General features: G+C 36.3%; 1 protein-coding gene across 3 annotated transcripts in view; it reads right to left on the bottom strand.

The window, feature by feature from the left end:
• Window positions 1-27,370, bottom strand: part of FER (FER tyrosine kinase) — a 166,514-nt gene that overhangs the window by 28,856 nt on the left and 110,288 nt on the right. For all 3 annotated transcript variants that reach the window (XM_065860271.2, XM_071802506.1, XM_071802507.1), the window contains one exon: window positions 20,753-20,876. In XM_065860271.2, coding sequence (XP_065716343.1) covers window positions 20,753-20,876 — 124 coding nt within the window. The remainder of the gene's footprint in view (window positions 1-20,752; window positions 20,877-27,370) is intronic.

Raw genomic sequence — 27,370 nt, 5'->3', positions numbered from 1 at the left:
AAGAAAAGAAAGAAAGAAGAGAAAGAAGGGAGGGAGAGAGAAGGGAAAGAGAGAAGGGAGGAAAGAAGAAAGGAAGGGAGGTACGCCTGTTGGAAACAATAAAATTGGACTTAATCCGTAAAATGGAAATTAATATATTTTGAAAAAATAAGCGTAAAACCAGAAATTACATAAAATACAAATACTACTAAGCAATTACATGGAAAGAAAAAAGAAACTAAACAGGTATGAACTCTGGTTAAATACAAGTAATGGAATTAAATTGAGCATAGGAAAATAAGATTTTGAGAAAGCTGCCTAGAAAATTAAGAAATTCTAGTACTACAGATTTTGCCAGCTGGGTAGAGGTGGGTTCCTCTGAAGTCAGATGTCAGAATTTTAAGTCACTACTAAATTGCCTATATTATTTGCACCAAAGCCTGTATCCAATGCATCTTTACTGCAGACCCTCCATTGAAAATATTGAGCTCATGTGAACTTTGCTGCTACCAAAAGCGTGGTGGTTATGGAATCTCAGCATAAATACTAAAACCTCTAGACAATTCTAAAAAAGCTGCTGAGCTACACGGTTGTAATTTTGCAAATTTCCACTGTCAACTTGGATACAATACTGACCATAACCTACAGAAAGTCCAGCAAGCGTGTACTGACAACTAGTGCTTCAAAGCACTAAATCCCATTTACAGTCCTTGTAGCACATCAGAGACCAACAAGACCTCCTGAGTTGCCCACAGCAGTATTTGCAAGGAGGTGATGAAACAGGAACTTGAAAGATGGAGGTTTTAGTTCTAATTATTTAGGATTCTCTTCTAAGATAATATTTTAACAGGGCATGTTCAAAATGTAATTTATCTTATAGGACAAGAGAGACATCTTGATGCCTAAAGTAAAAGCTTCCACACAGCCAGAACTCTGGGTGGTGGACGCAGCCCTCCAAGCCCCAGGCTGCAGGGAGCACCTGGTGCTGCGCTCTGATGCCAGGAGCAACGTCCCTCTGTCCTTCAGTGCTCTCCTGGAGGGACTGTGCTGCCAAGTGGAGGAGTTACAGGATGAAGTGAGCAGGCTACACAGTGTCAGAGAAGACAAAAGGGAGATAGATAGGACTTTTTCTGAGACACAACAGTTTTAAAAGCCTCAGACTCCACCTGCAGCAGAGATGTAGACAGTGACTAACACTAACACTAAGGTAAGTGCAGAAGATGAAGCTCATGATTTCTGCTTCCCACAGGCATATTCCCACCTTACCTAAGGGCTTATAGCAACAAAACAAAGTCACCATCCTCAAAGTGGAAAAGCAGCCTGATGTGCCTTCAAGGAAAGGATCTGGATCACCTGACCCTAAGCCATGCAAGACCACCAGGAAGAAGTGGTCAGTGATCATATTGAGCAACTCCATGCTGTGGGAGACAGAGGCATCCATCTGCTGACCTGACCTGTCATTGCGAGTTTTGCAGCCTGCTGGCACTGTGATCCAGGATGTTACGCAGGGACTGTCAAAGCCTGTTCAACTCTCTGACTCCCTCTCCTTGTTGTTCTTTCATTTGGCCTTCAGTGATAATGCCAGGGCATACCTAGACAGTATTAAAAGTGACTACAGGGCTCTGGAGGCAGTAGTCAAGCACATGTGGGCCTAGGTGGTATCTTCAACCCTGCTGGTGAGGGAAAAGGGCACAAGGAGTAGGGCACAGGTCAGTAATTGTCTGTGGAACTGATGTTTTGGGTTCTATGCCATTGGACCATGTTCGCAGATCAGCACCTGCTCAGGAGAGATGGGATCCACCTCACAAAGCTGCACAAGGCTATGTTTAAGAATAGGATGGATGACTTGGTAAAGAGAGCTTTCATGTAGGAATAAAGAAGGATGGAGTCACCAGCAATGCAGTGAGGTAGTGACGAACAATGATGAGCAAAGGGCGTGGGGTGATGGGATAGGGTGAGTGCCTTCTTCAATTCAGTCTTTACTAACCAGACTGGCCTTCAGAAATCCCAGGTCCCAGAGACCAGGGAGAATATCTGGAGCAAGGAAGACATATGCTTGGTGTAAGAGGCTCTGGCCAGGGAATACTTAAATACACTGGACTTAAAGAAGTCCATGGGCCTTGATGGGATGCATCCGTGAGTGCTGAGGGAGTTGGCTGATGTCACTTGTGAGGTCACTCTCAATAATCCATTATGGTGAGAGAAGTGCCTGAGAACCGGAGTAAAGCAAATGTCACTCCTGTCTTCAAGGAGGACCCAGGGAACTGCATGCTGGTCAGCTTTACCTTGATCCCTGGGAAGGTGATGGAACAGCTAATCCTGGAAACCATTTCCAGGCACATGAAAGAAAGTTCATCAGGAGTAATCAGCATGGATTATCTAAGGGTGAGTCATCCTGACCAACTTGAGAAACTTCTAGGATGAAGTGACTGGCCTGGTAGGTGGGGGGAGAACAGTGGGCATTGTCTACCTCAGTAGCCTAAATAAGGCTTTTGATATTCTCCCATAAGAACCTCAGGAAGAAGCTGTTAAAGTGTGGGCTGGATGAGCAGACAGTGAGATGGACTGAAAGCTGCCTCAACAGTGAGTCCCAGAGGGAGCTAATCAATGGCACAAAGTCTAGTTGGAGGCCAGTAACTACTAGTGTACCTCAGGGGTCAATACTTGGTTCAGTCCTGTTGAACATCTTCGTTAATAAGCTGGATGATGGGGCAGAGTGCATCCTCAGCAAGTTTGCTACGGTTTCTTTCACCAAGCACAGCAGTAAGTTCATAGCAGTTCCAACTGGCAGCAAATGCTCCTCTCCTCTACATGGCTTAGCTCTGCTGGCTTCTTTTCCATTGTTAAAAGTTTAAATACTCCTGAACATAGGACTTAGAGAAGGAGATAAGATATATTTTGCCCTACTGTTGTAACTAAGCATGTCTGTAACCATAACCATGACAAAGTAACTGTAATAATACAGTATTATCAAAGGTAATCATAATTATTCATGGCTTTGACTTGGGAACATGACTTTCTCCTGCTCATTTACACCATTTCCTGCAATAATTCTGTGTATAAATAGCAGAGGTCTTGGGCCTTCCACAGTAAGAGAAAGCAAAACAAAGAAAAATTATGGAAGATAAAAGGGTGGACAGCACCAATGGTAACAATCAAGTATGTAGAACTTAAAAGCAGGAAGTCCAGAGTATTAGTGTTATTACGAAGCTATTTATAAAGCAAGAAGCAAAAAAAACCCAAACAAATTACATGATTCAGAACAATAAGGAAAGTACAGCTATGAACTGGAAATTACAATATATGCTTTCAGTATTTCTCCATAGGCTTTAAAAGTATGCTAGTGACACTGCAGAATCACAGATAAAGAAGTAATTTTTACTCAAGTTTCTTAAAGGTAAGAATAAAACCAAGATCATAGAGGTATGTCTATTAAACTAAAAAGAAAGACAGGTTAGGTAATTTGGAAGGGATATTAGGTAATCTTGTCATGCATGATTTTTAAATGTTTCTCTCCTTTGTCTTATCAAGGCAAATAAGTCAGCTGGCATTGCAGTTCAACATAACATGACAGGTGTACATACGTACATAACCTACTGAAATTAAATAGAATTGAATCATAAACTGAGGGAGTTATAGGATTTTTTTTTTAATTCATTCCACTATCATCTTTTACATACAAAAGCATAAACTGTTCCACAAAAATTATCTAACGTGTTAAATCCTTGCAATATTCAGAAGGACAACAGCAATTTTAATAGGGACCAGAGACCAAATTTTAGACTATTATACCTTACAAGGTAGAAGATTTTAGAGGATTTTATTTTTCCCCTGTAAAAATCTGGGCTTTTGATTTGTAATGAATTGATAATTGTTAAATTTTAAGAGTTCAGTTGATCCTACAGTTCCATATACCTCCACATGGAGCATTTTCTCTTTCATTTTCTCATAGACTGTTCTCACTACAGAAACTGAGCATTTGTCAAAGTGAACCAGATGACTACTGGCAGAGTGAGACTTCCTTTCCATGGTACACTTTGCAATCTTGTAATTATATTTTCTTCCATTGTTTTTAAAACTTATCGCATGGTGGTGGTAGTGGGGTATCCAGCTGGAACAACTGAGATCACTTCCGCTGTCACTACAGGAAGCCCTTTCTAACTGCAGCTGCACAAGAAAAGATCTGGAAACATTGCGTTTCTACTTTTTAATTTTACCCTTCTAGCCTGTTTTGGACTTCATGATCACATTACCAGTGAAAAGATGTGCCTGCTTCTCCCACACCTCTGTTTCTTTGAAAAATGTTTAGCTAGAGTATATGGAATATTCAGGTGAAAGAAGGGTGATGAGCAGCTGTGACTGCTGCACTGTGAAGTGTGTGCAAGTTTTTACAATACACAATTTCCAAAGGACTAAAGTTCTATGACCTTTGGATATACAAGTCAACTCTAAGCTGGATTGCTTAAACCATCATGAAAGTTGGATTCAATGATGAAAACAAATGCCTCGGAAGGAACCGACCAGCACTACAGAGAATAAGTATGACAGAGATGAGATTGGAATATGAACAGATAAAGAAGTTGGCATTGTGATCCAAATCAGCCTATCTTTAAATAAAGAACAAAAAAGTACTTTGTGTACAGTTAAAAACAGTCAATGTCTGTTTCTTTCCCAGCTATTTCCTGTAAATAGGAGCCACAGTGTGAAATCCTGATTCTGCTAAAATTAACTAACTTAATGGAATTAGGATTTAACCCATTGTTTTTAAGCTGAATTTTTGCAAACATTTGACTATACTTTTTTCCAACTTTGTTTAGTTTTTCTTAAAGCACATATAGTGTCTTGAGAAAAATTCTACAAAACTGCTCTGCATATCAGTTAACACAGGGGAGTGACACATAGAAGAGCAGGACCCCAAAAATTGTCTTGGTGACAGGAGAAAGTAAATTCCCTTTTCCCATAAAGAGTAAAAATGCCAACTTCCTTTAGAAGCACATAGTCAGTGTTTGTTGGCTGCAACCTTAGCAACTATGGCAACCAGCACCCTAAGGAACACATTCTCCAATTCTAAATGCTAGTTTTCCCAAACTCAGCTCATGTTCACTTTATGCACTTCTCCCCATACATACACAAATACAGACTCCAAGTGATGGAATCTTCAACTTCTGGTTTCAAAATATTTTTATTACATCAACGAGTAAGTTAGTAAGTTAAGTAAGTTAGTAAGTTAGTAAGTTCGTAAGTTAGTCTATTCTACTTTTCTTACTTTTATTCACAATGCCGTTTGTTAACTTTATTGGATAATTTAAATCAAGCACTCTTTTTCCTTTACTTTCTTATTATTCAGCCTTCTCTGTTCATCAGTTTTGCTTATTATACTTTTTTTCTCTGCATTATTATTCTATTTTTCACTTTCTAATACCAGTGTTCAGAGCTGCATGTAGTGTTCTGTTCAATATATCTCTCTGTTCCCTTACAGACAAGCATATTTTTTATTTTCTCTGTTTTTAGCATGTGGATACTTACTGCACCTCTTTAATTGTCTCTGCAAAAGAGATACAAATGATACAATATACTAGATATGAAATTAATTTGTCTTGAATATCAGAATAAAAAATAAGCATGTGATTCATCGGTGAAATGAAAGTTGTGTACATAGTCCAGAATCTTAGGGGATATACTTAAACAATATTTCAAAGTGTTTTTTAAATATTAAATCAGTAACTCCAGTTGGTAACTTAGCCCAAGGGGGTTTTAATTGTGTTCAACAGGTACACCTACAGGTAGGCACCTCTAATTCAGTGCAAGAGAAGCAGATGAACAGACTGAAGTAGCTGGTGCTGAGACTCCTCAGATTTCCATTACATCCAGTTATAGAAGTTTACTTGGGATTAGATGTACTCTCATTTTATCTGCTAAGCTTGGTCCCACACTGTGTGCAGCAAAGTTACCACATGAATTTTGGCTTCCTCAGCTGCAGGCTTCTTTAGGGAGCACCATTTTGTCCTTTCTCCTATCCCATGCAGATGTCAGCAGCACATCAGAACCCCTGCCATTACTGTTTACAGAAGATTGTCCATTATTTCTACTCCTCCTTATAGCATTTTTGAGTTATGCCATTGTGTCTGATGACTGTCCTACCTTCCAGCTGCAGTTCTAGACTACATCTACTGAAAGGGGCTCAAAACACCAGTAGAGGTGAACTGCGTAGTTTTTAAAAATAGGTTAAAACTATCATAGAAAAATACTGGCTATCAAATCTAAAAGATCACCAAGCACTGTATCAGTTGCCATAAAATACTCCTGAAGAGGAAGCTGAAACACTTCAATGTAATAGCTACTTTATAGTTTAAAAAGAAACAGCTGCTCATTTAAGGAAAATATATGACTTTATATTTGACTTAGAAAAATCTTCCAGAACTTTTACAGTCTTCTAAGAGTTCTGTCTGCCTGACTCCCTCTGGAGGTCACAATGCTCTCTTGTGGTAGGAAAGGTGGTTATTTACTTGCAGACTCACAAACTAGTTTCGATTTACAACTCAAGTCCAGCTGTGTTACAGAAGAATCATGATATATATATAAGTTAAATAAACCCTTTGAAATTAAAATACATCAATAAATAACCAGGATAAATAAATATATATGTAACCACTGTAATATTATTTCACACTTGAGTGCAGTTGAAATAATAGAATAGCAGCATGGGAGATTCTGTTATCTCAGTTTTGCCATCTTTTTATGACACTCAAGATTTTCCATTCAGGAATATGATAATCCCTGATCATTTCAGACTGGAGATACTAAATTCATATGTACGGCTACTTTTTTATCTAAGCTAGGTCCCATACGAATTTTTGCAATATGAAAGGGATGTAAGGGTGCTCTCAGTAAAAGAAAAAGAGAAGGGAGAGGGACCTCATAATTCTACCCATGACCCTGCAAGGAGGTGTCCTGGTTTTGGCTGGGATAGAGTTGATTTTCTTCCTAGTAGCTGGTACAGTGCTGTGTTTGGGATGTGTTTAGTATGACGATAATGTTGATAACACACTGATGTTTTAGCTGTTGCTAAGTAGCCATGGACTTTTCAGCTTCTCATACTGGCCTGCCAACAAGTAGGCTGGGAGTGCACAAAAAGTCTGGAGAGGACACAGCTGGGGCAGCTGGCCCCAACTGACCAAAGGGATATTCCACATCATGCTCAGTATATAAAGTTGGAGGAAGAATGAGGAAGAGGGGGATGTTCAGAGTGATGGCGCTTGTCTTCCCAAGTAACTGTTATATGTGATGGAGCCCGGCTGTCCTGGGGACGGCTGAACAGCCGCCCGCCCATGGGAAGTGGTGAACGAATCCCTTGTTTTGCTTTGCTTGCATGCACGGCTTTTGATTTACCTATTAAACTGTCTTTATCCTCACCCAAGATTTTTCCCATTTTACCCCTCCAATTCTCTCCTGCATTCCCCTGAGAGGGCAGTGAGCGAGCAGCCGCGTGGGGGTTAGTTGCCAGTTCGTGTTAAACCATGACAGGAGAATAAGAAACTAGTCCAGATAATCATGTGCATGAGAGGACAGTCTGTACAAGTAACAAAGGGAAAAAAGGGTGGCAGGAAAGTTTTAAACCCCCTTGTTTAATCACTTGTAAGCTTACTCATACTGAAAAATCCTGCCCAGAAATAACTCTAAATGCAAGAAGCCTTTTGGATCAAGTATTTTTACTTACTTTGCTATCCTAACTCCTATATATACTTTTTCAAGACTGGGACTTGGCCCTTATTTCACTGATCTGTTTTTATTTCCCAGAACCCATGAGATTTGGTGAAGTATCTGACATCCAGCTTTGCCAGGAGCTTTTTCTGTCAGCTTGAGTGATTTAGCTTAAATCTGTAAACAACAAAATACCAAAATTTGGATTCAATGTTTCTTACAGCTCCATGTACCTTGATGATCTCCCTCAATCTTCCAAATCAGTTAACATGCCGATAAGGCTTTCTTCACTGCCTGCTGCCTTGCATAAGGGATTCTGAAATAGCCTTTGACTAAGAGTAAGTCCCTATTTCAATCACTACTCACAGTGATATAAAAATGTTTCATAAAAACATATTCCTGCACTATAATTTTGCCAAATGAGATAGAAACAGGCTGAGAACTACAGAGCAATGACAAAAAGTGAGAGAAAGTAACATGCACTTAGATTACCGTATGTTCTATTTTACTCATTTTCAGGAAGTGTGATTCCTTTAAGATGCACTCAGTTTGTTCATATTTTTTTGTGAAGAGTACCAATTAGAACTGAATTTACTTTTGAACTGAGCTGTATATGCAAAACTTCATGTAAGTTTCTCTCATCTTTATAAGAAAAAAATCTTGATTCTCAAAGATCAACAATAAGCTGGAAACCAGCATCTTCTTTGTTACTTGATATGTAGAAAGATATGCCATCTACGATCATGCAGAAGTTCTATATTCTCTAAAACATAACATTTTTTAATTGCATAAAGTTTAAAAATAACTTCTTTCAAGAAGGCACACTATAACCCATTTTTACATTCCTCTTTTATCTGGTTTTCAATATTTATACAGTCACACACCTTCTCTGAATTTAATACCTCAGTGATAAAACTTCAGCAATGTAAAGCTTAAAGGAACCTCTGAAAAACTTACTGAGGCACTGGGAAGCACTACATTGGAGTAAGGTATATCATCACTAGTACTAGCTGAAAAAAATAGCGAACAAAGATTTTGTCAAATCCAAAAAACAGGTATAAACTAGTACGTGTATATAATTATCTATATAACTGTGTATAAAAATTAGAAAAGTGAAATATGGTTAGTTTCCTCAGGAAAGCAGTTTGGGAATACATTATTCATTACCAATTGACATGCAGCCTAAGAATTTTTTATTAAAATGAAACCAGTTTCCTGTCTAAGGCAAATAGGGTACATTCCTCTTTGAAATATCAAGAATCAGTATTAGGAAGCCAATAAAATACTGAACCAATACATTATATCTTAGTGTAACATATTTTCTTTTCAAGAAACATTAATAAGAATTTTCGGTTATAAGAAATAAAACAGGAAAAGTTCTGCACTCTAAAGAAAACAGTGTACATGAAAGCATGCTTTGGCTTCACTAAATGAACACTGACACACATCTTACCCTCTGGTCAATGATCTATGCTGAAAAGAAGAACCTCATACCTCACTTCTGAAGTGAGAGGCATTTAGTTGACTGCATTCTTCCTCTCCTCCCCCCTCCAATCCGTCGTCTTCTGCTTTTGTATTAGTCCTATCATCTGCTTTATCATATACCACTAACACGTCCTTTATCCACTGCAAAAACGAAGTCCTGCAGTCCATCACTCCTTTTGGTACAGATTATAAAAAACATAATTTAAAAATTCTGTGGCAATACCACTAGTGGTATAGTCAGCCACAAACGTTGTTTGCATCTCTTGGTTGTGAAGTACTTGGTATTTTATGTATCTGACAAGGGGGTGTCTGAACTTCCTAAGTAGATTTAAGATGAAATTTTGAACTCCAAAATACAGTAAATGGAAAAGAATTACTGCTGCACCTTCATGGCAATGGCCACAATAACTTGTTAAATAACATGTATTGATGTATAGCAAAAGTAGTCATTATCACCTAAGGTCCTACTACTTTTCCAGTTGAATTTAAAGACATTTTTTTCTGTTGATTTCAGCATGGCAAGTTGTATTTAATTCACTCAGTTAAAAACACAACATTGGTTTTGCAATGTCTCCTGCACTTACACATCACTCTGAGAACAGTTCATTTTTCATCGCAATAGCAAAATTCTTACTTTGACCATGGTAAGCAAACCACTATTTTATTTTAAATAACCAGACAGACAGTGATAATTTCCTTTGATATCTCTTGATACTTTTAGATTCGTACCTTACCATTTGCTCCTAATTATTAGTCTTAAAACTACAATGTTCTCCAAACTTCACTTTTATTACAAATCCATTCAAAAAAGTGTTTAATGAACAGATAGATACTTCAAGAAAATGGGTAATGAAGCTCTTCCTAAAAGAATATGTAAATATTTATATTGTTCAACATTAGGTTGCATTTTTCCTCTCTGGAACATATTAGGGAATTTCAACATTATCTGCAAATTATGTCTTTCATACTCAAAGAAATTAGTATACACAAACTAGCAAAATCTGGAGAAACACATCTGATTGGCATACTGGAACTTCTTGTTCTACCTCTTAAGAGTTCAATAGTAAGTCAGAGAAATTAAAATTCTTGTGGAGAGCAATGAAAGCTAAGACAATGTGGAACTCTTAAAAATGAAAACCCTGAAATTAAATGAAGATATGAGGTAGAAATGTCTAGATGTTGTAGATGATAGCAATCTAATTATTGTTGCACACACATAAATAGTAAAATACTCTCTTTTCTGTACTTGCTTCTGCATAAAGCATGTAGGTATATCCTTTGACAATAGTTCCAGAGTACACTTTTATTGACCTTGTGTAATACAAGACTTGTTATTTCTCTAAACAGTAGATGTCACTAAAATTTTCACATTGGTAATAGAAAGTAGTTACATTTCATCCACTATTCTGCAGTGCAACAGGTCTATGAGAGTAGAGAGAATATTATTTATATTATGTAGGAAAGTATATGACTTTATGATCACCACAATAACTGTCACAAACACTAGCTTCAATTTCTTGTAGTCTCATTTTTTACTTTTCACTTTTTAATTATAGAGAGCCTGCAGTGCTCTCTCTGCAGTGAGCAGATTTATTATTCTAAAAAGATGTTATTCAAATTATTTTGTGTGAATAAAACTTGCAATTTCCCTGTATTTATCAGGAAGAAAATATTACTGCAGTGAAATAAAAACAAGCCTAACACAATACCATAACACTCAAAATGCTACAGCTTATTAAATGGAGTAAGGAAATCTAAGAAATTTTGCTACATTTCTTTGAGTCCAGTTTCTTTACTTCAAGCAAGGCTTACTCATTTAAGAGAATTTTCTGTATCAGGGATATCTCATAAGAAAAAGATACAGTGACTCAAATCCACAAAGGCAAAAAAAAAAATCTTTCATAATATGTATCTTCTGTAACAATAAAAAAAAAATTATTCTGATTTCCTACAATAAATATCCCCCTTTCTACAAGTAGCTTTTGACATTTAACTCTTCTCTCCACTCTCTATAAAACACTACATTTTCGAATGCAATAGCTTAATTTCGGTTTTACACACAACAAGAACAGCCATCTCACAAGAATAAAATAGATACACTTCTAAAAACCAGATCACATAACTATATGCATCATATATGATATTTTACTATAGTATCTTACAGTATTCTGAACACACACTTTGTGTTGTCCTTGTGGGCCCTCTGATAAGCCTAATCTCTAGTTGCTAACTGAAAGATGAGGTATACAAAACAGAAAGCAAAAGCAGAACCTGTTATGCACTTCTAGTTGTTGTGAAAAATAACGTATTTGCAGCTTCTCCTGTGTTAGCAGTTAATGGTGAAAATAATAATGGTGGAACTAATATATTTGCAGCTTCACCGGTGTTAGCAGTTAACGGTGAATTCTATCAACACGGATATTTTTGTCACAATAGTTTAATGTCAATACGGACACTGCATTTTTAAAAATAACGAGGTCTACAAAATAGTTCTGCAATAGCATTCCAAACAATTTATCTATTACTATCTTTAGTTTAACTCTTCATGACATTTAAAATCATCATCCTAGGAAAAGTGACCTACTGAAATCTCAGAGGTCTGAAATAATAGGATACTTTCCCCATTTTATGAGGAACATACACAGGATGATCTTCAAGCACAACCTAAACATGGAGCACTAGGGAAAGTTTATCGTAAAATGAAAATATCAACCTCATTGAAACCTTTAACACACACTTCAAAACATTAATAGAAAGAACAATCTTTGCCTGATCATACTGGATAACGCCTGATGCCATTCAGCTGATACACTGACTGTATATTGGCTAGATGTAAGATGAAACCTGAAGGACATTTCAGTTAAATAAGATGAAAAGTTATAACTGCCTTATCATCAAAACAAAATTAAGTCACAGAAAGGAAGAAACTTCAATTTGCCTTTCCAAACTGAGAAACAGCAGAATCTAATATCCTGTACTAAACTGGCTTCTGGGAACTATTAATTATTAATATGAGCCTCAGAACTACCACAGTTAACAACTTTGTTTTGTACTTGTGTTAATAGATGCCTTGATAATTGAATATTTGAAGAGTAGCAAATGGTAGAGACACTTGGTACTGGAAATTCCCAATGGCAAATAAAATCTGCCCTAATAGCAGCCGAATAAAGTAATGTGTTATTCTTAAAACAAAACAAAAAAAAAAAGGATACCAGAACTATCAGTTCTATCATTAATGTGCTAATAACTTTAAGTTCGTATAACGATATGTGTAGCCTATTGCTTTGATCAGTAACTCCCTTGGTAACAGAAGTGCATCAAGAATAATTCAGGAAGGTGTGAAAGACAGCATGGCCTTATTGAGATACGATGATATGTTGAGATGCACAGTAAACAAAAATTTATTCAGACGTCTTATATCATACTCTGACCATCCAAATCCATTAATCTGTTACCCTAATTAAAAGCCTTCTGCACTTGTGGCAAAGCTGAATCTGAGATAGCTAATGTACTTTTAATAGAGGTTGGGGTGAATTTCAAATAAAGCACACAAAGGGAAGCAGTATCAACCTCTACAACAAATATATAGAGTCTGAAAGGAAAAACTGTATTCCTCTTCCTTTTAAAATCTTTTGTTATTCAGCTATGCCAGAATTCAATAGCTTAGGGAAACAGAAAATAGACTGGAAGAGAGCTCACTATATACTCCAAAGCAACTCTTCTTCGTAGTTCACATCCACTTACACCACAGCATATTTCGAATTCAACAATCTCTCTAACTTATTATCATGAGTTTAAAGTATACAATATTTGTAATATTTATTTTAGTGGGGTTGGATATTTACATTTCCCCTGTTTTTTTCCCTTAATACTTTCAGATCAGAATCACACAAGCTCATTAAAGAAAAAATAGTCATGTTGCTCAAATAAGATTTCAGACAACCAGAAATACCAATACAGAACTGATTCAACTTTAATTGTAAGTGGTTTTCTCTAGGATCAAGCCACATTTACCAGTGTGAAAGTGGAGAAGACTGTAAATTAAAAAACAAACAAACAAACAAAAAAAACCCAAACCCCACCACCAACAAAAAACCTTGAAAGCCCTTGGAATCCTATTTTTAAAAGCTGAAACCTAGTACATACTACATCTATACATTTGTATCTATATGGCAGATAGAGTGAAATGTAGCAGTGTTCACCTGTTCCTTCTCCTAGATGACAGCAGCTGAACAGCACTGTATTATTTATTTTAGGGTTGGCAATACTGCATTTTGAAGAAACACAGTAATGTACAAACCACGAAAACTAATCTCCTGGAGCACTTGAAAGTATTGACACATTTGTATTGATAAATGCCATGGTCCAGAATGCAGTTTTAATAGTCATTGATGTAAAAAGGATCTTGTGCAGAACAAGTACCTCAACAGCATAGCACCTTTGGAGAGCAGAGACAAGAGCCCTAATACAGCATTAGCAGAGTTGTCAGCACACACTGCAGCATTTAGGCAAGTGCAGCATCCCCTTCTTGCATCAGAAAAGGAGTGCCAATCAGCGTGGTGAGGGGAGCAGCGCCATTGTTTTGGCAACAGTCAACACTTCCTTAATTTGCTTAGCAACAATTAGGACTTCCAAGAGTTGTTTTTTCAACTTAACGTAATTTTGAAAGATTTAGCAGACAAATCCTCAACTACCCACAACAGCACTGGGAGAATGAGGGCACCTGCAGTCTTCCTGCATACTTGCAACCTGGATCATTTGTTCAAAAAACACCATGCATTTGTAACGGTTCCTCCATTAGTACCTCTTATGACCAATAGCCCAAATAAAAAATAATAAATAACTTGTGCAAAACCCACAATTCTATAATTGCACAGTATCTTTATTAATCCACCAGTGGAAATACTGGTTTTAGCAGAAAAAAAGTTTAGTAGTTGAGGCAACATGGAATGTTGCATAAAGCATGTCCATATTAAGAAATGAAAGCTCAACACATTGTACTGCAATGGAACAATCAAATTCAAAGTTCAACTGAAAATTATTTTATAGAAATGACAGAAAAAATTGTGAGGCGCTTTTTTTTTTTTCCCAACACTAACAGCATACCTAAATAAAGAGGTTTAGAGAAAGTAACAGTTCATCAAAGTTCCCATTTGTGGTTTTAGCTTTAAATAGAATGGAATAATTTCTAACACCTGTATCGTAAAAAACACACTTTGAAATATCATTTTATATAAACTAGAGACACCATCATATAAATAAAGCTTGAAACTACAATTATTCATTACATTTACATGGTGTTCCAACTGTACTACTGACAATAATTCTCTGAAAGACTTACTTGTTGAAGCATGATCAACTATTATTATTAATGCAACAGTACAAAAGTTTTTTGATTCAATAATAAATGATTAAATACTTTATACAAAAGAAGGCTACAGAAATGGAGTCTTGCCCCTTCACTACTTTTATACATGCAGTTCTGAATAAATCATAAAAAGTTAATTAATAATGGCAAATTACTGCTTACACAATAAACCTCGAGGAATCCATCTAGTTTACCGAAAGGCAAACTCCACTGAAATGTATTCTTTCTTCATAAGTCATCAACAGCACAGAAAATTACAGAAACTATAATAAAGGTCTCGGGTATTGCAGCTACACAGGAGGAAATGCAGTATTCAAATACACGTTGTGCTCGAAGAATAAGCTACCTTGCAACAAAACCAAAGCAGCCATTCCACTGAGCATTGAATTCACGAATTGCTTGAAGCCAGAGAGAACCAGGTACAGACAAGTATTTAGCTTTCATCTTCCACTGGATTTAGGCAGAGAAACGAAGCACACAGGCTCTCCCCTCTCCTTAGGAAGATGATCTGCTCAGCTTTGGAGCTAAGCCATCACTCTGCTGCTCCCAGAGTCTTGAATCACTAGAGACACACTAAGCTGAACAGCACCTATGCTAAACTGAGTAGGATTACTTTTCATGCTTTTTGTGGTAGCTGAACTATTGTCTCAGGAGGAAATGGAAGGTTCACAGCAAATGAAAGACTAACTTAACTACTAAGTCTAGTTCTTATGGCATTCATGGCTGTGAAAGAGTTCTGACACCTGTTTCCAAAATTCTTTACATTAGCAGTCATCAGACTGAAGATGAAAAAAAGGCCTGGGAGCAGAGTAGATCATGCAAACTAGATTAGTAACAGGGAAGGAAGTATTTTCTTAGCAATATATGTGTAATTTATAAAAATGGTAGATATCTAATGAAAACTACAGAAATCCAGAATTAATATCAACAGAACCAGCATTTCATAGCATGAAGCTGAACCTGACAATTTCATGTAGGATTTGTAATAGCTAGAAAACTACGGCAAAACCAAGCAGCAGTAATATGACTGAAAACGGAAGAAAAGGACCACAGAACGTGATCATCTTACCAATTAACACTTTTTCTTGAATTCAGAATATGGGAGACTTCCAGAACATAACTGCTTTAACCAAAAGGAAAACTAGGGAATATACCTGGAATGCAGTTAGTCTGTACTTTCTCACACACATAGTGCATATATTGAATATATGTCATTTGAATCAGATATCAACTTTACAGCACATTTGGCAGATGCATAGTTGAAGCCTACTGCTGGTAAATTTAGTAAAAAACTGACATTGAGGATGTTTATGAATTAATCACTTATAAAATTCTAACATTTATTATAGCTGTCTCCTAATACTGCACCTTCAAACTTGTTTAATCACAGAACGGTTTGGCTTGGAAGGGACATTCAGAGGTCATCTAACCCAACTCCCCTGCAGTGAGCAGGGACATCTTCAACCAGCTCAGGTTGCTTAGAGCCCTGTCCAGCCTGGCCTGGAATGTCTCCAGGTATGAGACATCTAGTGCCTCTCTGGGAAACCTGGGCCAGTGTTTCACGACCCCCACTGTAAAAAATGTCTCCCTCATGTCTGGCCTGAATATTCTTCCCTTTAGTTTAAAACCATTACCCCTTGTCCTATCTCATCAGGCCCTGCCAAAAAGTCTGTGCCTATCTTTCTTATAGCCCCCTTTAAGTACCAAAAGTCTACAATAAGGTTTCTCTTTTCCAGGCTGAACAACCCCAGCTCTCAGTCTGTCCTCACAGCAGAGCTGTTCCAGCCCTCTGATCATTTCTGTGGCCTCCTCTGGCCCCTCTCCAACAGGTCCATGCTTTCCTGTGCTGAGAAAGCACACACTGGTGGCTCATGTCCAATCTTTATTCCACCAGTACCCACAAATCCTTCTCAGCAGGGCTGCTCTCAATCCCTTCATCCCCCAGCCTGTATTGCTTGGGTTTGCTTGGACCCAGGTGCAGGACCTTGCACTTGGCCTTGTTGAACTCCATGAGGTTCACATTAAATTATTCTAAATACACAAACCGGTTCCTAATGGATTTGTAAAAGCTCTTAAAAAAGGTAAAAATCAATCTACTTCTCAAGTAAAGCAGTGAAACTATGTGCAGAACACTATCAAGGAGCACAGTAGTTAACAAAAAAAATCCATTTTTGCTAGTGTCAAGTAGAATTATATAAGTATTACTTGTAGATAAAGGTATAACAACTTGTAGATAAAGCTATAACACGATTTTCCACACAGAAATATTTTCAAGACCTAACTGTTTCTCTGATTTTGAAAGGCTGTAATGAGTACTGAAAGATAAAAACAGAGAAAATTCTACACACAATTGCTTCGCTCAGTATTAAAATAGTTTTCTAATTGAGTTATATGATAATTTGTATTATTTTCATTGAAAAATGATGGTGGTAAAGAGGGGGAAATAAAACAAACAATAGGTATGTCCAAATTCTCTGAACTGGGTAGTTGCAGCTTCTCTCCTGTACTCTCATAGGACTGGTTTGGGAACTAAAAATAAAATAAGGACAAATGCATTCATCACATGGGAATCAAATACTGGAAAAGAAGACCACTCAAAAATGCTTATCGAACCAACTGAAATTATCACATCTCCATCCTTATCTTGTGTTTCTAATTAACGGGAAAAATTGAACTATCTAAACAATGGTAAAAATGAACAGAAGGAACCAATTCTTCAACCTCACGTGAATTAAATGAAGATGAAATGACTACACTCTTCTGTATAGGTTCAACCACTCTTTTAATTTCTTTTAATAACGTCTTTTCATGCAGCTTTTTTTCTTTTTCCTTTCAGCCCACTCATTTCTGCTCTTTAAACAGAACAAAGAGAGAACAAAGAACAAGTAACATCTGGACAGTAGAGGAGATAAAAATGCCAATCAAATAATCACTCATGTGCCTTAACCATTCTAAGTCTGACAGATTTTAACTTTATATTTGTACCTACTGAAACACCACAGCATACACAAAAACAGAAAACAAAGAGCAGATGAGTTGTTGCACTGGCCCCACTACTGAAAGTCTAAGGTAAAGTATGACTCATATAGCAATTTCAGAAAGCCAGTTCAGATTTAGGTAGAACTTTAAAATATAAAAACTAAGAATAGCTACAATTAAAAAGTGGCATTAAAAATAATTTGAATAAATTGCTAAGCAGCCTTTATTTTTATATTAAGAGATCAAATGCACATAGTACTAAATTACAGCCACCTGAACTACTCAAAAAACATGTGAGGATTCTGAACAAATCTTTAAAACAGCAAATAAGATACTGCAGATAAAACCAGCATGAAGCAAACCAATTTTGTTTTGCTGCAAACTACATAATAGAAACCATTTCTAATTACATATTACTGATAGTAATAGTAATCAAAGCCTATGGGATTTTAAACAAAATAAAAAAACATTCTGCTGATTATTCAATTTTCTCTCTAGTTACTTCTCTTACCCCTTTTTTACCTGAGAATCACTTTCAGTTGACGAAGTTTATGACAAAAAAGAACACTTTTTTTTTTCCTTTGAAAAACTACTGTCCTTTTTACATAGTGCTAAATCTTCTTCCTATTATTAATTAAACAGTTCCATTCCAATCTACATGCTCTCAACATTAAACTTACCGATGACTAACTGGTCTTACCTGACCAAAAAAGGAGGGAACAAGGGCTCCCAAATTCCTTGTACAGATCATGCAGTCACAGAGCCGCACTTTCAGTGTTCGGGTAAGGAGGGACTGAAGCACCAGTGGGGCTCTGAGTCCTGAACACCTAGGAATTTGCTTACAAAGCGCTAGACAGTTTAACTTCTCCCTGCTAGCTTGCCATTCCCTTGTTCAGCGTATTGACAGCACAGCACCAACAGTGTTGCACCCACTGGTGTGCAACAGGATCAAAGTACCCAGCAAGCAGCAGATGCTCTGTGTGTCTGTGGCAGGCAGGGCTTCTGGACAGATGTATCTGCAGGCACATCCCTGGGTTGCCCAGAAATATAGGATAAATGCCCAGACTCCTCAAACAGGGAACAGACCAAGAAAAAATTTATGTATGCTAACCATACTAAAATGCAGTTTGGTTTTCAGTAAAACACACTTTAAAGCTTTATGAGCTAGTCTTCTAGAGTAAGGATTTGCCAATTAACCTATATTAATAGCTCAAAAAAACTCCACAAAACACTCAGGAGTTCCTCTGTCATCACGGCTAGAATCACTACTCTTGGTTGACTGTGGTCCCGATTCAGAAATTCTGTTTATGGTTACCAATCAAATTCAGAAGAACTAGCTCATAAATAAAAAAAGCAGACACTACAGGCGACCACATAAAAGCAAAAATAATCTCGAATATTGTAGAAAATAAGACTGCTAAAATAATAATGGAAATGCATATTTTGATATATTAACATGTAAAAAGTATGTTTTATTGCTTTCATGAAGATACTGTTTGCTTGCTTAGTTGCACTTTAAAACTGCAGTTTTCTTCAGGATGAATCTACAAAAAATTTTGGGTTTGCCTTTAAGGAAAGTGGTAGATATCTGTGACAAACTCCTGTGACAATATGTGTTAATAATAAACAGATTTTGTGAAGCTTTTGAAAGTTAAAAAGTAAATGAGGGAAAGAAATTTTTCCCTACTTGTACCACAGTGTGTGTAACTCAGGCTGGGTGCATTGGCAAGTCTACAACACTAGCTAAGATTAGATTACAGCTATTTTCATGATTTGAGATCTATATGACATATTTGTATTCAGCTTTCTAACTGAAAACAATGAAACAATGAAATCTTCACCTGGTAAGACACTTTAACATATATCTTCTCTCTGAAATACATTCTCTGAATCACTCTTAGCTTTGTAAACACATCTTAAGAATAACTTTTCCTATTCACTGCTAACTGGCAATGCATCTTTCAGAGACACCATGAAGCCACATTGCCACCTGTAGTAATTAGAACAGATCTAATCCACACAGATGAGCAGGGATAACCTTTTTCCAGAGTCACAAAAAAAAAAAAAAAAAAAGGAAGGTAGCAATAGCACTTCTCCAAAAATAATTGTTTCTAAAATTATTTACATTTAGTTATTCAGCTCTACTATTTTCCCCCTTGGTTTTATTTTCTAAGAACACAAGAGTTCTATACAGGCACCTCTGGTATAACATTGATCTGACAGTTACAGAAATTATAAAGCAGTAGAGCATTTATGAGGCTAGTGTAAACCACCAGTGCTATTACTTGCTCTGATTTTGCTCTGATTTTTATGCTGTTATTTTCATGGCAAACAGACCCAGGCTGAAACACATTCTATCATGACAGAGTGTTGGGACCCTAGTCCTACTTTTACTCATGGTGTTTACAATACTTGTCTGGGATTTCCCAAAAGGAATATTCCTTAGTTTTATATTGTGCATTAGTTTTTTTTATTTTCTTTCAGCATTTCTGATCATGATCTTGTAGAAGTGTTTCAATTAACTTGTGCTTCAGAATAATTTTCCGAGTTTTGGAAACAGCATAAGATTACTGTTCTATTTAGGCTTCCTTAAGTCAAGTCAAACACACAAAAATGAGCAGAAAATATATAATCGATGCTTACAAAAAGTAAGTACACGGTGATAGTCTGAGAAAAAAAAAGGTGGAAATGAACTACATTCCTTTTGATACAGACTGACTATAAGCAGCTCCATAGCAGAATCAAACTGGAGAAGAAACAACCAAAAGGAACGGTAGGAACAGAAATAAGGTACCCCAATAGCATAATGCCTGGTAATCCTCCAAATTCTAGAGAAAGTAGTCCGGCAATTAATATTTTAATATACAGACATTTTCTGCTAAACCAGTGGATTTTCTGAAACATGCTTGAAACGTAACGTAATTTCTTTGTTAGCCATGCAAGTAAATTTCAACAGGATACAAGCCTCACAGATTGCTTTTTGCCATGGTTCGTTGTCAGCATATAAACTATGCTCCTTATAATGCTAATTACTATGGTGACTTATTTTGAACAAACGAACAAAACAGTTTTGAATTAGACATGCAATAATGACCTCCTTTCAGAAAAAGAAAACATGTAGTCTTTTTTAAAAAAAATTCTAGGGATCACTCCTGTTGAGAATAAACACCATATACATTTAAAGATGTAGCATTTCCAATGATAAAAATTACAATAGTGAGAAAAAAATATCTTCCTTACCTATGTATACAATTTTTAGATTCAAGATAGGCCATACCAGAAGCAGCATCTAATGAAAATTTCACCAGCTGTTTGGTTTTTAGCTCATCCTTTTTTTTCCTCAAAAAGGACAGGAAATCACCTCCTAGAAAAAAAGACAGATGGACAGTGAGAAAAGATAGATAGGATATTCAAGTTTAGCTGTCATTAGGGGTGCAAGACGAAACAAAATGCAACTATTAGCTGTTCTCCTCAACCTATCAGTTTAAGGTTAGCCTAAGGAAAAGATAGAACTCACCTTTCAAAATCCACTTTCCCTAACTTCCCTTAAATACTGGGTTCTTTAAAGTGGAAGCTGCACAGCATGTTTTTGATGTACCCAAAATCTTCACCAGTGTACACTAAATATGGACTTACATGAAAATTGTCAAGAAAACCAGTTGATAATTTGTGATAAATACACTTCTCTAATCACAGAATAGTTGCTGTAATGGTTTATAAAAATTATGAATAAAGAGGTTAGGTTGTATTAGTTACACAAGAGTCATAGATCTTTAATTGATCATTGGCAGTGGTGTTTCTTAAATTCTACACTGATGTTTCTGGATGTGTAACAAAGCCTTTTACTTCTTTGGGCCACGTTAACTGCATTTTTGACACTAGCAAATGAAGGCAAACAACTCTTACTGTAACTTCACAGTGTTCTACCTTGGAGGAACAAAGTTGCTGTCCTCCTGTCTTAGGAGTGGAAGGGTCAGCATGGAGAATTTCCAAAAGGAAATTTGTGTTTGCAAAAGAAGTTTCTGAAAAACTAACATCCCATCATGCCCCTTACTCTCAGGCTGAGTAACAGACAGATGGAGAATCAAGAGCTGACTGGATGCCACTGACTCGAAAGTAAATCTGAAATACCTTCCATTCTACAAAAGACAGTTACACACATGTCCAAACCCTGACAAGGCGAATCTTGGGATACTGAGATTTAAATTATAATGAGATCTTAAAAGAACAGAACACTATTGCAAACTGGACTGGGTAACAATCACCTTTCCTTTAATCTGAGAGGTTACTGACGTAGTATGGTATTGCCAGAGAGAAGAAAGATAAACACTACATTGAAATATGTGTTATTTTTAATACATTTTAACAGACTTATTCTGGCTATAGCAGACAGGTAATAATTTTTAAGGAATTCCCCCCTCCAACACATAAAAACAAGCTCATGAAAATTATTTTGTCTACTGAGAACTCATTGCTCTGTACATAGGGATCATCTTTTAATTAGTATGATTACTTCAGTAAGATTAGTAAACCAAGGAAGCTTACAGAAAAAACAAATAAGACCACCCTAAAGAAAAAAAAACATACCAAAACAAAACAAAAAAAAACCAAACCAAAACAACAACAACAAAACAAACACCAAAACAAACACTACCCTCAATCAACCAATGTTCCAAGACTGTGAAGACTGAGAATTTATAGCCCCTTTCTGCTGGAAGAACTGAAAACAGAGATAAGCTCAGTTTGATATACTACAAAAAGAGATGTCTTCTCACACAGCTGTACTAAAAATGAAAGAACAAGTGCTAAGAAAGTTCTATTTATAAGAAGTGTTAAAACAACATCACAGTGAATCTAAACTGATATTCTTCACAAATTATATAAATTCTTTGTACAAATGAGTTACTGCTCTCCACAATCAACAATAAAAAAATCTGTTCTCAAATAACAAGATACTATATTCATTAATAAAACAGCACAGTATACCTTGAGCTGTGTAAAGTATATTTTATGCCTATCATAAAAACACAGTTTTACTAAAATTACCTTAGTCTATCTCAGTCTCAATAGTGAAAAAACTCAGCAGAAGTATATTTTCACTAGCAGTTCCATTTTATCTGTCCTTGCACAGAGGTAACAAAAATCTCCTTTAAATAATCTGTTCAATACTGATTTGGAAGCACTGTTAGTTGCAGACAAAATAATAGAGCAAAGTGATACACATCTCATTCTGTACAAGATATGTAATTTTAAATTAAATCTTATTATCCTCATAATTGTGATAGCAACATAGGCTTAAGTACCTGTCCTTTAACTAACAGAATTACTCTTACTAGTAAATTCTGACTTTTCTGAAATTTCTGACTTTTTCCTACTGTGGTTAATGTTCCAGCTATTCATCTTCACAGGAAAGCATCCATGTGAATATGTTCAAAGCTGAGCTAAGAGGATTTCACTACAAACTCTCCAGCGTAGAACTGTAGCTACGCAATACCTTCATGCGCTTCTGAAAACAAGCTTAAATGTAAAAAGCCCTAATTCACTATTTGTAGCACACAGCTGTTGGTAAAAATTAAATAAACAGACCAATCAGACTATGAAACAACTGAAACAAAACTACATGACTACATAAGAGTAAGTAATGCTTTGTCTTATATGTGGATTTTCCATTGTATTCTACATAGCCACCTGTTATTCGAGTTAATGGCACACAACGCTACCAGGAAATGAGGCTTGCTCCAACCACTTATTTTAAGTATTACAGAAATAATTAGACCATCATAGTATTATCACCAAGAAGAAATCGACTGCCTGTTTGGCTTTACAGGAGGATAAATAACAGTACTGGAGTGTCTGCCTAATACAATAATTTTACTAATTAGATGACAAAATGTAGTACATAAGCAGAAGCGCCATGAGAGCAGTCTGCTATAATTGGATTTCTGAAAACAGCCCTTCATGTATTTCACTGTGAACTATTTCTCATTATATAAAGAAGTTTTAAGAGAGTGAAAATACCACATATCTGCACCTCCTAGTGTTGATCATACTTTATAGCATAAAGTTTATGCTGTACATTAAGTAGTACTTTATAGAAACATAACAGTTCACTTAATGGTGCACACAAAAGTAAGCTTATGTTTTCCAAAAGACTATTTTCCAAATCCTATTTCTGATCCACAAGAAGAAATCAAAATACAAGAAATGGCAAAGAAATATGTTAAACAGCTTTTAAAATATTTAATTATGGCAAACTCTGACTTTAATGGGATTTATAATCAACTATGTTCTCCTGAGCTGGTGTTCAAAATGGTACCTACCTACTTGTTCTAGACACTGTTGGCATTATTCTGACAACCAGTATTGTCACTGAACGTAATTAAAATATAGTTTTGAAATTACAGTGGGAAATCTCCCACTTATTTATTTCTAGATATAAAGACATATATTATCTATATATATCTGTATATGGTATCACACCATTTTAATGATGTTATAAATAACAATTAAAGAATATTAACAAATGTGTTAACAACAGCAATTACTAAGAATTCTGTGGAACTCTATATTTTAATATTTACATATAAGTTTTAATAAATTAGGAGAATTTCCTTTATTAAACAGCCTTGTTAAGTAGTAGTATGTTTATACAGAGTCCACTTAACTCTTCTTATATTTCTACACACATTAATCATGCAGGTGCAGCATGCTTCTGGCCTTATCACTTAATGGTCAGAGGAGTTCCATGATTCAATATTCAGAACTGTTTTATAAGCTATTATAATATTATTGAAATGACCTTTAACTGCACCTGTAAGTATTTATAAATTTGAGGATTCATATGGTCAGTCTTTTGACTAATGTAAAGAAATCTGGAGTTTGTTTATCACCCAATATGTTAATCCCATATGTATTATCAATGAAACCAATCCAAACATAGCTACTTAAAACCATGAATTTAAAACAGCAAATATGCATCTGTAGCAATTCTAGAAAGCAGGTTTTTTTAATAAACTAAGTGGCTATTTGTCAAACTATTAAAAATTTAAGGCTTTAGAGATGCTGAAGCACTCATTTGCCTTAAAACAGTATGCCTTTACTTTTTCACTAATTAAACATTTCTGTGTAATGCAGTGTTTTCACTATATTTTTTTTTTAATTTTATGTAAGTAGTAACAAAAACTGTAAATAAATCCAAGTTTTTTCAACTATCTGGAGAGTACTATTGCAAAATCCACTTAAAACTTCATTTTTCCTCTTAAGCAAAGCAAATAAAAGCTGCTAGAAAAGAGGGAGGGAAGGAAGGAGGGAAGGAGGGAGCAAGGGAGGGAGGGAGGGGGGGAGGGAAGAAAACAGGCACTGAGAGCCAAGGACAGCAGCAACAAACAGGTAAACAGAAAAGACGTTGCTTGCACCAGGACTGTGATTGCAGACGACTTTTCAGCAGAACACCTGTGATGACACCACAATGGAGAATACTTGCAGAAAATAACTACACTGCAATAAAATGAAGATGAGAAGGTTACAACATATCCTTTTAGTGGGATGACAGCCCACAGCCATACTATGTTCAAAACAAGAAAACTATTGACAATGGTCAGTAACCTTGCCTTAGATTTAAGGTAGATCAAATAAGCTAGAACTTGAAGCCAATGATCCTACCACACTAGCACTTATTCCCAAATAGCATAAAAGACTTTCCAAAATCGAGTCTGTCATTATCTGTCAAGAAGAAAGCAGAAATGATAGTGAGACATCAACAGCCAGTATCCCTTATACTCTCTGTTGCACAACATAATCCTGTCCACACTGCTTGGACTCTGTGTTTTGGTATTGTGGCTAAGAGGATACAGGACTACAAGTTAGTAGGCACAACCTACTTCAGAACTTAACTAAAAGCAAAATCATTTTCCGCCAGGAAGTCTCCCATTCAGTTTTGTTTCATTAAATCTTATAATTGAACTATGCTTAAAAACCCATGATCAGTAGCCATGAAATGGAATCCAGAATAGAAAGTCATGATTATCCATGTGAAACAGGACATACATGAGGAATGGGGGGAGGGGGTAATCTAAAGAAAAAGAATGAACATTTTTTAAATGTAGACACATTAAATAATAGATATTTCTACTTAAAAGTTGTTCCAGGTAAAGCAAAAATAATAACGTGAAGGAATACTAACAAATAAAACTAAAGAAATAAGATGTGTATAGAAGTTCTTGCAGATAAAACACTTCGATGATTTTTTATGTTTGGTTGGTTTTATTCAGTTTTCAAACAGATTCTTCTACTTGCTGATTTATTTTTGTACAATCTTGATACAAAATATAGTAACACCAAAGCCTAAAATATTTGAAAAATCAGAACTGTGGTTTCCAATGTTACAATAAAAGAAGATTGTATAGTGGGGCTTTGGTCTTGTTTTATCAAATAGAGAATCTCTAAGCTGAAATTAATTTTAAATCACCACAAGCTACAGCCCAATGAAGGAATCTGACCATTTCTCCTCTTCTCTTAATATCCTCACAGCTGGAAATCATGCAGCAAATAGGAAGGCAGAGGCCCGTGTGAATGTACAAGACTGAGAAGAAGGGAAGAGAGGAAGAAAGAGTGGGGTCTGTATGTGTGCATGTGCGTGTTTACCACACGGATGAAACGGGAGAGGGAGAAGTTGGACACACACAGGGAAAGAAGGAATCCACGTGAGGGTGTCTGGTTCATAGGGTGATATGACCAACATGACAGAAAGCAGCAGAGCCAAAAGCATGGAAGGTTGCAGACAAGTAAGGATGAACAAAAATGGAAGATGGAAGCTTACCTGAGTGCAGGAGGAAAGGATAAAGTGAGAGACAAAACCAAAATCTAGAGAAACGGACATGGGTCATATTAATATTAGCATGGACAGAAACTGTACGGCAAACAGAAGGTGGCTTTAGCAACAGCTGGGTATTGAGCCAGACAAGTTATTAAACTAGAGAAAAAATAAAATAATTGAATGGAAAACAAAACCAGGCAGTCACTATCACTGTTAAAAATCTGCACCCTATCTCTAATTTGAATTTGTCTAGAATTTTACTCACCTTTTTTCTTTTTCATTTATTTTTGAGAGTGTGCAATAAACATTCAGGATGTGTCTAAGCTAGAACACAGATCTGAAATCTGCTGGCAAAAGACAGCTACTGAGGATACACAATACAACCAAAGGGGCAGATCAAACAAAACTTTTTTGTAGTTTTAAGGAATGTCTAAAGAGAAGCAATTGGAAAAAAAATATGAATTATCTCTATAGATGTCACTGTCTCCAGATGCAGGAAATTGAAAAAAATCCCACCATACAAATTAGAAAACACAGCAGCTGAATCACATAATGTGAAACTAAACCTTTTTTTCAGCACAGCATTCAAGGTCTGTGTACGAAATCTGCTGCACCTCAGAGATGGCAAGGCTAACCTCAGGCTCAGGTAAGCCATAGGGTACTTCAGCTGCTCTTACCATTAGCTCTTCTTTATTCAAGATGATAATTCACTTAGCAGAAAAGCTCAGATAATATGGATATTGCACATCACATCAACAAATAAATTATACATACCTCAGTCTCAGCACTGAAACTTTGGTTATAAATGGGCTCATTGGCTCCAGTGCAACTAACAGCAGAAATACATGGAGTCAGCTGTGATTTGGTGCTATACCCTAAAGTATCAGTACAGACAGAAAATAAGAGTAATTCCACAGAAGTGAGTTAGGATTTAGTAGGTTGTACTAGCTCTATCTCAACACCAGTTATAATGCATCTGCAGGTATTTCTCCAGTTTATGCTATGTAGCCTTCTTTTCCAACAAATGCCAAAATAAGGGCCTG

The sequence above is a fragment of the Patagioenas fasciata genome, chromosome Z, assembly GCF_037038585.1.
Source record: "Patagioenas fasciata isolate bPatFas1 chromosome Z, bPatFas1.hap1, whole genome shotgun sequence".
Lineage (NCBI taxonomy): Eukaryota > Metazoa > Chordata > Aves > Columbiformes > Columbidae > Patagioenas > Patagioenas fasciata.
Note: the sequence above shows the minus strand (reverse complement) of the source record. Positions and strands in the feature narration are given on the sequence as shown.